At 42.9% G+C, this 12,582-nt stretch overlaps 1 protein-coding gene across 1 annotated transcript in view; it reads left to right on the plus strand.

Annotated features, from left to right (window-relative positions):
* The window catches only part of LOC117761158 (receptor-type tyrosine-protein phosphatase T-like), a 136,860-nt gene extending 126,291 nt beyond the window's left edge, over positions 1-10,569 (plus strand). Inside the window, exons 23-29 of the mRNA XM_034584819.1 lie at positions 352-501; positions 627-800; positions 888-1,019; positions 1,639-1,764; positions 3,784-3,947; positions 9,762-9,897; positions 10,135-10,569. Coding sequence (XP_034440710.1) covers positions 352-501; positions 627-800; positions 888-1,019; positions 1,639-1,764; positions 3,784-3,947; positions 9,762-9,897; positions 10,135-10,188 — 936 coding nt within the window. The 3' untranslated portion in view covers positions 10,189-10,569. The remainder of the gene's footprint in view (positions 1-351; positions 502-626; positions 801-887; positions 1,020-1,638; positions 1,765-3,783; positions 3,948-9,761; positions 9,898-10,134) is intronic.
* Positions 10,570-12,582: the final 2,013 nt, after the last annotated feature.

Here is a 12,582-nt window from a genome sequence, read left to right on the forward strand (position 1 = left end):
GCTCTTGTTGGCTGATGCTTTTAGCAGCGAGCTCGTTGGTCGGAGCACAAAGAGCACATTTGATCCAGAGCAACAGAAGCACTGCAGGGCGAAGCACTACTCCCCGTTAATTCACTCCGAGGCTGCTGAGAGAGCACGAGTGTGCAAAGCAAACGGAAGCTGTGCTCACGGCGTCGTGTTCGAGTTTGTCAGACGACGCGGAGCCGCGTCCCACGAGGTGTCAGCGCTCACAGTGAGAAACTGCAGCCGAGTCTCGGGGTCTCGTGCAAGTTCCGGGCTTAACCTGTGTTTACCCATGAAAGCCTGAGATGTGTGTGGTTGTCTGACTCCCCTGTGATGATCGTGTTGCAGGAGCAGTACGTGTTCGTTCACGACGCCATCTTGGAGGCGTGTCTATGTGGGAACACAGCCATACCAGTGTGCGAGTTCAGAGCCATTTACTACAACATCAGCAGACTGGACCCACAGACCAACTCCAGCCAGATTAAAGACGAGTTCCAGGTGAGCACGGAAACACGGCATCGGTCACTTTTAGGATAATTTCATCGTATCAATGTGCAGGTCTTTTGCTCTATTATCTTATTTAATTAGTAGTAGGGTTAATTGCCTTGTTTTCCGTCTACCAGACTCTGAATATAGTGACCCCTAGAGTCCGTCCAGAGGACTGCAGCGTGGGTTTGCTACCCAGGAACCACGACAAGAACCGCAGCATGGACGTCCTATCAGCGGACCGATGTCTGCCCTTCCTCATATCTGTGGACGGAGAGAGCTCCAATTACATCAACGCCGCATTAATGGATGTGAGTGAATAACAGAGGACGTTAATACGTTCACGGCGTTTCCTTCACTTGTGTCACGCTTGATGTTTTTTCTTCTCAACACGCCAGAGCCACAAACAGCCGGCAGCCTTCATCGTTACCCAGCATCCTTTGCCAAACACCATGGGGGACTTCTGGAGGCTGGTGTTCGACTACAACTGCTCTTCCATTGTGATGCTCAATGAGATGGACGCAGCGCAGGTAAAAGTCGTCGAACTGGGTTTCAGAGTGAGACGGTGAACAGCCAGGAGCCGAGACACCGACAGTAGCTTCACATGCACCAAGAGATCACTTTAAAGAATATGTATTGACAGAGTTAGAATTAGAATTTCTCCTTAACAACGGTGAAAGTTACAGTTTTGTACATTCGTAGCTTAAACTTAGAAGGAAGAGAAACAAATTTTAACTTTTGTAAACCTATAGAATTCTTTCCAGGTCTAAGATCCTAATATTATTATTCTAGTTATAAATATACAGTCTCTCTCTCACTCTGTCATTAACAAGATAATAATAAGTGTCTTTGTTCCTCTCGTCTACACAATTCTTGGGGAACAATGATTTGTTGAATGTTTTCTGCCTGAAGGGTTAGTAAGAAAATTGAAGAAACACATTTAATCACGTCACCACCACTAGATTTAGTTTCCTCATCTCCAACCAGTGTTAATTGCAAATTCAGTTCACAAGAATTTGTGAAAACATGTCTGGTGTTATTTATTTATGCTTTTTGAAAGTGAATTCATGGGAATGGATCCGTTAAAACCCTTTTTTTTTGTTTTACTCTTTCTCTTCCTGCTTCCTCACTCCATCTCTTCCCCTTCAGTTATGTATGCAGTACTGGCCAGAGAAGAGTTCGTGTTGCTATGGTCCCATTCAGGTGGAGTTCATATCAGCAGACATCGATGAAGACATCATCAACCGGATCTTCAGGATCTGCAACATGGCCCGGGTATGTCCACACGTCACCGTCAGCCACCGTCAGCCACCTTCACAGGTCTTAAACCAAAGCTGTGGACCATATAAAATGTCCCTTTGTTCTAAAATGTATTTATTCAAGACGATTCTGAGGCTGATCCCTGAAGCTGGATGATGAGGATTGAGGTTGAGGTTGAGGTCAGGGATCAATTCCATTATTATCATGTTAACCACATCCTGCCAAAAGGTGGAAGCAGGATTTCTTATCACTTTTATGATCTATAAAAGGGCAACAGACTTACACACTTTTAAAGCCACGATGTTTTTTTTGCATACATTTTTACTCTTGTCCCTTAAAAAAGAAAACCAGTGTGATATCATCAGACCTTTATAGTTTCACACACAACAATGGATGTGGAGTGAAACTTTAAGCTACTAGAGATCGCCTGCCATACGTGTGAGAGAAACACAAAAGGGTTTGAGTTTTCAGATGTATTCCTCGACATGTATTTGACAGATAACAACAGATGCACCTCGGAACGGGATATAAGAACACAGAAAAGGGCCTTTTTCATTTTCACGTGACCTTTACTTTCCTCGAAGCAACAAGCGAGATGAAACCAGCTGCATCACAAACTCACCGCAGCAGCCGGGCGAACACAGAGTCCTGGTTTACTGAGTTCTCCATCGAATGTGAAGATTCCTCTCCATTAGTCGTCTTGTTCCTCATCTCTTCCTTTCTTCTTCCGTTCTTTTCTCAACTCACCTCTCCCTTTGATCCCCCCCCCCCTCCCACACCACCTCCCCTCACGCTTCCTCTTGTTACTCCCTTCTCATCTCATTTTATCAGCCATCCATGACGGCACAACTCCAGCTCTGCCCTATTGTCTGCAAGCTCCTCTAGTGCTTAGTGAACTCCCCACTACCCTGCTCTCTATTTTCTAGTGCTCTCCCTCTCTCTCCTCTCGAACACATCAGCAGTCTAGCGTGAAATGGCTCATATCATCGCCACAACAGCCCATCTCACACTGTGAGAGCAGCGCCGACCGCACCGAGTCTGTACCACCAACCACTAAGCCATCACACGAGGAAGGAGATAGTAAAAGAGTGAGGGAGGAGAAACACTTTGAGGAAGAGAGTATATACTATATGTGTATATATAAAAGTGTTGAGAGGAGGGGGGAAGGATTTGGAGGAGAAGATTCTGCCGTATCTGTTTTGTGTGTAAACGTTACCGTGCATGTGCGTGTCTGGCAAACCTAGTGGGAAATCGCTCTGACAGCGACGGCAGGTTTTGGTATTTCTGGTGCCGGATGCCAAGCGCCTCGGGCCACGCGGCTGAAAACATTTTGTCTGCCATGAAATTGAATTATACTTCACAAGATGTCGTCTTTGTTGAGTCCAATCCTGTTTCTTTTGAAACAATAATTTATGCACAAACAAGAACTAATTAAAACACAAAAGGCCTGTGAACGGTTCTGTGTGTATCACGAGTCGATCACGACCAAATACCATCTTCCACTTCTACCTAAAACACTTCAGACCTAACAACATTTACATTTTTTAAGATTCCACTAAACCAGATTAGATTACTTGGCCAAAATTCATTTCAAACACTTTGCAATCATCGCTCGGTTTGGACAGACGGGATCAGTTGCAGATAAAAGATCGTAAGTGTCGACAATCACAGCTTCAGAAAGAACATTTTAGTCATTTCCAAATTATAACGTAGAAAGAATAAAACACCGACGTGCTCGTCTTTCCAGTGATGTCCTGTGAAGGTAATCAAGGTTTATGAAGGTTTCAAACACGTTATTTTCTGAAGAGAATACGATTTGATCTTAATTTTGAGAAACAACAGCTGCACCACAACGAAGACAATGATATGAGGTTTTGTATTTCACACACACTGGAGCACTTGAGAGGTTTCTCTGTTGTTTACCCACTTCTACATTCCCCATGGGGTGACTGCATGACGTTGATTGTGGCGATGACAGCTATGGTGATAAAACTCCTGATCTTCACACCTCCTCTTCCTCCTCTTCCTCCTCAGCCACAGGACGGTTACCGCCTGGTGCAGCACTTCCAGTTCATTGGCTGGCCGGCCTACAGGGACACGCCCCTCTCCAAGCGCTCTATCCTGCAGTTGGTCCGGAGGCTGGCGAAGTGGCAGGAGCAGTATGACGGCGGAGATGGGAGGACTGTGGTGCACTGCCTGTAAGTTCACACAGAAACACATGCATGCTGGGAAAATGGGATAAAACAGTAGGGAAACAAGTGAAAGACTTTCATCCTCTCTCCACAGGAGTGCCCCAAGGCTTAGTGCTGGGGGCCCTTTCGTTTGTGATATACACTTGTTCCTTAGGTTCAATAACCCACTCTCATTGCTCCTCATATCACTGTTATCACCTGTCATTCCCACCAGTTGATCTCACAGGCCCCACGTAGACTTCTGTCTGTGTCTCAGACGGAAACGAGGAAAGCTCCCTTCTTTACAACTGAACTTTAAATCATTCTCCACCACGACATTCCCAGACTTTCTCTCGTCCCAACCAGGGTCACGAGAAACCTTTCTGTCACATTTGATGACCAGTTTTCTGACTGTGTTGCATCTGTCTCCCGGTGGGAGTTGCACTATGCAACATAAGGATATTCAGGCCTTACCTGGCTCAGCTCCTGGTACAGGCCATGGTTTTCTTACTCTACTACATTTGGCCTCCATCATGCACAGTGAAGACCTTAAAGATGGTCCAGGAGGAGATGAGACTTCTTGTTTTTGCGGTTCTTCGCTGATGAAACGATCTACAAGCGGCTGAAATGACTGAAATTGCTTCCACTCTTAGCAAAGTTTGTTTTATTGAACAGATTGTGCACTTAGTGTTTACTTCAAGGTCCCGGACTGAACTGAAGCTTGAGGCTCGTCCCTCAGTTTTCACTTTGGATAAAAGCATCTGCCAAACGAGTAAATGTAAATGTGGACGGGTAAAAAAAACGCTGCTCACCAGGATGATAAATCAACTCAAGATCCAAGAAATACAAAAGTGCCCTTAGTGTGTGTGTTTGCGTGTGTGAGACACTGAGAGGTGAGAGATTTTGAGATACACTTAACAATGATAAAGTGCACTTCTCGTAGAAAGAACACACACGCACACACACACACTTTCAAGAACAAAGCACATACTCCTAAAACCATACAACCACCATTAAGATGATATATGGAATAAACGATATCACAGGATTCGTCCATTTCTCTTTCTGTCAAACATACGAATGGCCTGAACTCAACATTCATCACAGTCCGGATACGTCTGAAGTGTGCGAACATCATTCTAGTACAGTGTTGATATGACATTCTTTATATGCAATTATTCACATTACATCCAGTATTGTTTAAGTTACAGCAGATCTTTTAATGCACACACATATATATATATATATATACATATATATATATATATTCCCACATGTTTATATAAATGTTTGTTTTTATCTGAGCAGAACAAATGAAGCTTCAATGCTGGAGGCTGGAAAATCCATATACAAGAGATTCCAGGGAAGCTCAGCAACAATAACACACAGACAGACGCTCCCATGCACACACACTCCAAACGTTGCCCTGAGCACATCACTGGTGCTCATCCAATCAGCTTCCTCTGCCACAGCTCGTTAGTCCAATCAGAACTGGCATTGATTTGTTTCCTGTAGCTGCTGCGAACTTCTGTTTGCTTCTTCTTTTTTTTTGACACAGTTTTGGTTAAAAACAAACTTTAAGAACAAAAGAATCTGAAATATATTGATTATAGATTGTTTCTACGTTTATATCCGTGTAGATTTGTGTCGCCTGCACTGGTTACATCTGGTAAGAAACCAGTTATTTTGTGTTATTAAGGGACAGTTTTATAAATATTTTTGTGCAAAATCAACTGTCAGTCCATATTTTGCTCACTGCTGGATCACAACAAAGTTAAATGTTAGAAAAAGTAATTTTAGTACATCTACAGTCATTGAAAGAAACAGCGTTTTCCTGTCATCTTGCTTTTAATCAGTTTTATCTTCCAGCATCTAGTTCTTTTTAAATTTATGTTTTTGCTAACGTGTTCTTAATGATCTTATTTCACGTATTCGATTATATTTCAAAGCACTTCGAGCTGCCTTTTATATTTGAAAGGTGCTGTATAATAAAACGTATTATTATAATTATTATTATTATTATATAATTATAAGAGCTTGAGCCACGACCACTGCTGCTAACTCTGTGAAATGTGGGCTCTTAACTCAGCTATTGGCCCTAATGCACCGGACCGGTGGTGAAGTGTCACGGTGTCACGGTGTGGAAACAAAGAGACAGTTCACATCCCATCGTTTGACCCGTTACTTCAATCAATCCGCCATCGATTTCAAGTGTTTAACTCTGTCCTGTGTGAAACGGACAAAGAATTCTACACAATAACTCAATCCATCGTTTTCAAATGAGCCCAAATTCATTTGTTATATTAAAATGGTGGTAAATTTAGATGCAGGCAACCAAAATCATTCAGGAGCAATTTTCTTTCATAAGCGCCGTCTCCTGCCCCCCCCCCCCCGGCTGTCACGCTGCAGCCAGTAAATGTGAGTGACGGGGATGAAAGCCGTTCTCTGCTTCTGGCTAAAGACGGCGGCGCTGGCTAATCAGCCCCAGCTATTGATTTCCCAGACTCAGTAATACCAGAGATAAGGAGAAACATGATGGTTCAATCAGTAGTTGGTGAAATTGATTATTTTTTTTCCTGCTCTCCACTTGTCCGAGAGGTTGGAGTCTGATGGGTCTTTAAATGCTGAACACATGTCTCATTTTCAGCAAATCACACTGTGGGGACCTCGTGGAGAATTGAGAAGCAGAGCACTTAACACAGTAATCTCTCTCTCGCTCGGCTTATTTCATTTACACACGCGGTATAGAAATACACATTTTAAGATGGAGGAGACAAACAAACATATTGAACCGTCCACTCACGACAGACGACTCAAATATTGCAGCAGCTTAAATCGAGTGATGTGGTTCCGCGTATTAACCGACGACATTGACCGGCACATTGTTCTGCCAGAATCTTTATTGCGCAGGATTTAGTTCAGAAATTGTTGTGGCACCAAACAAACTGATTACTGAATTCCACTCGAGTCCCTGAATCGTTGAGAATGAAACAAAAACGTGAGCTGCATTCAGGAAGACGGAGAAATAACGCAAATCAAAAGAAGAGACGTCTGAACATATAACACAGGTTATATAAGTCATAATCAATAGTATATAGCATGGTTTAGAATCTTAATCTTACCTTTCAGTGTTGGTTTGGTTATTAAAATCTTTCTGGACACATTTTCCACCCGATTTAACTTTCTTGTAGTGATCCCACTTCCCGATCCGAATCCACAGTCGATCCTTTTCCAGAGAATAATCAAAAGGACATTTCTCCTGCTTTTTGTAGATTCATTTTTTTGATTTTAACTTTCACTTGTGACCAAGCCCCAAACTAAATGCATCAGAATTGACTGTTACACTCTCATGTAAACTGTAGCTGCTGCAAATGGACAGACCTGTTTTATATATTTATACGACAAACCTGTAAAACAAACAACAGCAGAAAGATCGTCACTGTGGACGTGAGGAAGAACCTTCCTGTGAAATCCTCTGCAGTTTGTAGCCGCAGTTAGTTCATGTTCTTGTGCCGGTTTATTAAAGCTGCTTGTTTTGATTGAAAGGTTTTGTTGACAGACAGATTTTAATTAGCTAAAACATCTCTTGTACATTTATAGAAAATAAGGGGAAAGCCACTCCTCTGCCTTGACCCTCATTACTTGGAGTCTTGTCCAGTCTCGATTTTATTGGGTTTTCTGGATGTTCTGCAGCAATTAGTTAGTTGATTAGTTGTTGTTTTTTTTTAGCCCAAAGACGCAACTCACAGCTCTGATGTGAAATGTATTCACCCTCAAATTTGATCCTTTTTAAATTGAAGCGAGCACCTGACACATAAAACTAACAGGAAGTCAGAAAAGAAGTAAATAGTGAAAAATCTTTGCAATTTAAATTTGAGTCTCAAACATTCACATCCAAGCTCCTGAGGGTTTGTTTCTAATTCCAAAGCAGATTCACAGATTCACAGTCGGGATGCATTGTAATGAAAACGACTGCCTGTCAGAGCAATACGTTCTAGAATTAGATTCTACTGTTTATTCCAAAAAGCTTCTTCACAAGTCGTGGAATTTTTTTAAGTTAATGAAATCAGATTCTTTCTTTTTTAAGGATCCTGATTGGAAAACAGCTCTTAATGGTCGTGGTGTTAATGCAGAGCAGCAGCGGGCGATTCATTTTATTTTTTTTCCCCCGTGATTGCTGCCACTCAGCACCTGGATGTTTTATTCAGAGTGAATAGTGGAGCAGTTGAGCTGGAACCAGGTGAGACGGGAGAGTCTGGAGCTGCTTTCATGCCGGCTGCTCTGACGTTGACTGGCAGAGCGCTGGCTGCAGATTGAGGCTCAGAGCCAGTCAACACATGAATACCTTTATATCTCTGAACATTTGTCCATTGCTGCAAGTTATCGTCTATTCGAAGTCTTTAAATTAAGTCTAATTTAACTTTGAGAAATGAATTCAGACGTCTTGAGTCCATTAGCCGAGCTCGGACTCTTTGGCCTGACAGGTTTCTTTGTGCTGAACATTCAATCTGCCACTTCCTGTCGTTCTCGGTCTCAATTTGCCTTTTTCTGAACTTTAATAGTTGTTCTTTAAATTCGTTAAATTTTCATGATGTCTTGAATTCAGCTTCTGGAACCTGGACGTGTTTTGTGCAGTGATTTTCATTTTTAAGCGTCTTGATTCTACTGTTAGAGACGCAATTACTTCTGATTATACATTTTTATTTAAACACTAAGTGTCTATAATGACACCATAGCATAGAGGGCAAACCTCCACGGTGGCTGATTGGCCACATCATCCCCTTATTGCATAGATGTGTTGACATTTGACGCCTTTACCCTGAAGACAGAAGTGTTCACATTATAACGAGGAACAAACCACGAGATTAGAAACATGATTTGTCTCAAAAGGTCAAAGAATGAACATCAACATAAAAAAAACCTGTTGACTGAAATGTAGTTTCTGTGTTAATCTGCCGACAAAAAGGCAAATAGGGAAGAAAACAACTGAATTGGGGCAAAGGTACAAAAAACAATCCAACCACTCGACCTCACAACATCGGAAAATGTCATTTTGAATAATTGAGTCTTCAGCTGTTGTTTACAAACGTCAACAAGAAGACAGGAGGGATAGAGTTGTCTCATTCTAAACTACCGTTATTGTTTTCCCCCCCGGTCATCAACACATATTTAAAGATAACGTACTTTTTTATCACCTATTGAACTCAGATACCTGATTGTTAACATTAATTAAAATACAGTTTGAGTAAATCTCCTCTAAACAATCTGTGACTGTAATGCACTGCGACGACGACACGCACGACCCACATTAAATCACTCAATCAAATCTAATGAACAATCACCATCACTCACACGGTATTTTACGATCTCAACAGAAAGTATTTTCTCTGTTCAAACACAGACCGACACATTTATCAGATAGAGACAAAAACAAACATCTTGCTTCTGCAAATCTGTCGTATTAAAATCCGTTCAGGGTTTTACAGGAGGAGGGGGAGGAGGAGGAGGAGGGGGAGGAGGGGGAGGAGGAGGAGGAGGAGGAGGAGGAGGAGGAGGAGGACACGTTCGATAGCAGAGTTTCCAGGGTGAGAAAAAATAAAAACAAGTTCCTGAAGAGGACGAGAATCTAAGTCTCTGACTAGTTGGACTCAAAAGCAGCTGAGGTCATTTTTCACATGGCTCCTCTCCTTCTTCATTCCCTCTATGATCAGGAAGCTGAATTTAGGCTTTCTCACCTCAGTTTACAGAAGGAGGAGGATGATGATGATGATGAAGATGATGTTAACTACCTCCTGTCCTCCCTCCCTCCCTCCTCCTCCCCCTCTCCCCTCTCCCCCTCAGTACCGGCGGAGGACGCTCTGGAACGTTCTGTGCCATCTGCAGCATCAACGAGATGATCCAGCAGCAGAACATCGTGGATGTTTTCCACACCGTCAAAACGCTGAGGAACAACAAGACTAATATGGTGGAGACAATGGTGAGGAGACACACACACACACACACACACACGCACACACACACACACACACACACACACACACACACACACACATCTGGACTGTATTGAAGCACACAAATACTTTCCAACATTAGATTAAACTCGGGTAAACGTACGATGGAGTGTTAGGGCCAAATTCAAGAGAAAGAAACTCTGAGATTACGAGATGAACTCTCACGAATCTTTTTGCTTTCCGTCCTGTTTGTCCCTCCTCAGGAACAGTACAAGTTCTGCTATGAAGTGGCTCTGGAGGCGCTCAGCTCCTTCTGATTGGCCGTGGACGCTGCCTGTCGTTCTCAACGTGGGGGACACACAAAGTGCAGAAGTGCTGTGTGTTGACCTGAAACCCAACCTGTGAGCATGTGTGCCTGTGTGTGTGTGTGTGTGTGTGAGAGAGAGAGTGTGTGTGTGTGTGTGTGTGAGTGAGTGGGAATAAGAGAGAGCATGCCTGCATATCTGAGTGTGTGTGTTTGTGAGTGTGTATCTATATGTGTGCCTGTGACGACAACACACACGCACACAACTTGTACAGAAGAGAAAACAAAGCTACAAACACACACTGGTGAATTGTGTGTGTGTGTGTGTGTGTGTCTGTTTACTTCAGTGACACTGAGGACTTTACCTGCTTGTAAAAAGAAAAAATGATATGTTAAAAAAAAAAAAAAGATCAGATGTTTAAAAAGAAAAACGCCTCTTTCTCTCTCTCTCTCACTTTACTCTCTCTCTCTCTGTCTCTCTCTCTCTCTCTCTCTGTCTCTCTCTCTCTCTCTCTCTGTCTCTTCTCTCTCTCTCTCTCTCTCTCTCTCTCTGTCTCTCTCACTCTCTCTCTCTCACTCTCACTTTACTCTCTCTCTCTCTGTCTCTCTCTCTCTCTCTCTCTCTCTCTCTCTCTCTCTCTCTCTCTCTCTCTCTCTCTCTGTCTCTCTCGCTCTCTCTGTCTCTCTCGCTCTCACTGTCTCTCACTCTCTCTCTCTCTCTCTCTGTCTCTCTCTCTGTCTCTCTCGCTCTCTCTGTCTCTCTCGCTCTCACTGTCTCTCACTCTCTCTCTCTCTCTCTCTGTCTCTCTCTCTGTCTCTCTCGCTCTCTCTGTCTCTCTCGCTCTCACTCTCTCCCTCTCTCTCTCACTTTACTCTCTCTCTCTCTGTCTCTCTCTCTCTCTCTCTCTCTCTCTCTCTCTCTCTCTCTCTCTCTCTGTCTCTTCTCTCTCTCCCTCTCTCTCTCTCTGTCTCTCTCACTCTCTCTCTCTCTCTCTCTGTCTCTCTCACTCTCTCTCTGTCTCTCTCTCTCTCTCTCTCTCTCTCTCTCTCTCTGTCTCTCTCTCTCTCTCTCTGTCTCTCTCACTCTCTCTCTGTCTCTCTCTCTCTCTCTCTCTCTCTCTCTCTCTCTCTCTCTCTCTGTCTCTCTCACTCTCTCTCTGTCTCTCTCTCTCTCTCTCTCTCTCTCTCTCTCTCTCTCTCTCTCTCTCTCTCTGTCTCTCTCTCTCTCTCTCTCTCTGCTGGGCTGTGATGTGACTATTGTACAGTATTTCCTTTTTAGATATATTCTGCGCCTTGAATGTTGTCTCCCTCTGACGGCTGGATGCACACGGCAAGATTTTTGTGGGGAACTTTCACATTTAGCCGAAGATCAAGCGAAGCCTCGACTCTGCAACCTTTATCCTCCCAGAGTTTTTTATTTTTTTTATTTTTTTTAATAGAAAGTATTTGGACGAGTTCAGCTCTTGATGTTGTCGAGGAAGATTCAGTTTCTCCGGATCAAAGCAAAAAAAAAAAATCTACAGAGTCCTGTTAATGTTTCTGACGTTTTTTCTTTGAAATCGCAGCCTGATAAATTTCCTTCTGGCAAAAGAGGCTCTCGGCCGCGGGACATGTGGAATGCTAATGAAACTTGTAATCCAGTAACTGGCAACACAAACTCTCAGCATGGCTCCTCTTCCTTCACACGGCAGAAACAAGTCATCTGGAACTTTCTTTTGACAAAAAACCTTTTGCTTTCACGAGGGTTTGAAACTCCTGTTACAACGGGGGAAAGAGGGCGGAGTCAAGTGCACGGTGCAGAACAACAACCGCATTAGACAAACAAACAAAAACAAAAAAAAGAAAATCCCTGCCTTGCCTTTCAGATTAAATGTTGTATCTGCTTTTATTTTATTGTTTTAAAACTAAGTCTAAGAAGGAAAAAAAGTTTCCTAAATGATTTTTTGGAAAGTCTTGTTGTGTGTATCCACCCTGACTGTAAATAAGAAAAGACAACCACAGTCAAACAAACAAACAGACAAACACCAGACACGTCACGGACAAAACTCATCGTTTTCAAAACACAGTCGCTCTGGAAACAGCTGCGTCAGCGTCTTTCTCAGCCACTTAGTGACTGACGTCTCCTGTTACCTTTCTACAAACTGTCCATTCAGACATCTACGTCGTCTAAAAAAAAATCTATAAATCAGATGTGTTTCTTTTTTTGCATATTGCACATTTAGCTGATCCCAAACTCCAGAGGGAACCTAGAATGAGGAAGTAATGGGATTAAAGAAGCAGATCATCCTGCATCAGGGATGAGCCGCACTTCGGAGTATGAAGAATTACAATTAGTGACATTTTTTTTTCCAGATTTAAAAAAGAACAAAACAAAATGCTACCATCCTTCTTTCCGATGCAGTTGGTC

Source organism: Hippoglossus hippoglossus, chromosome 5, assembly GCF_009819705.1.
Source record: "Hippoglossus hippoglossus isolate fHipHip1 chromosome 5, fHipHip1.pri, whole genome shotgun sequence".
Lineage (NCBI taxonomy): Eukaryota > Metazoa > Chordata > Actinopteri > Pleuronectiformes > Pleuronectidae > Hippoglossus > Hippoglossus hippoglossus.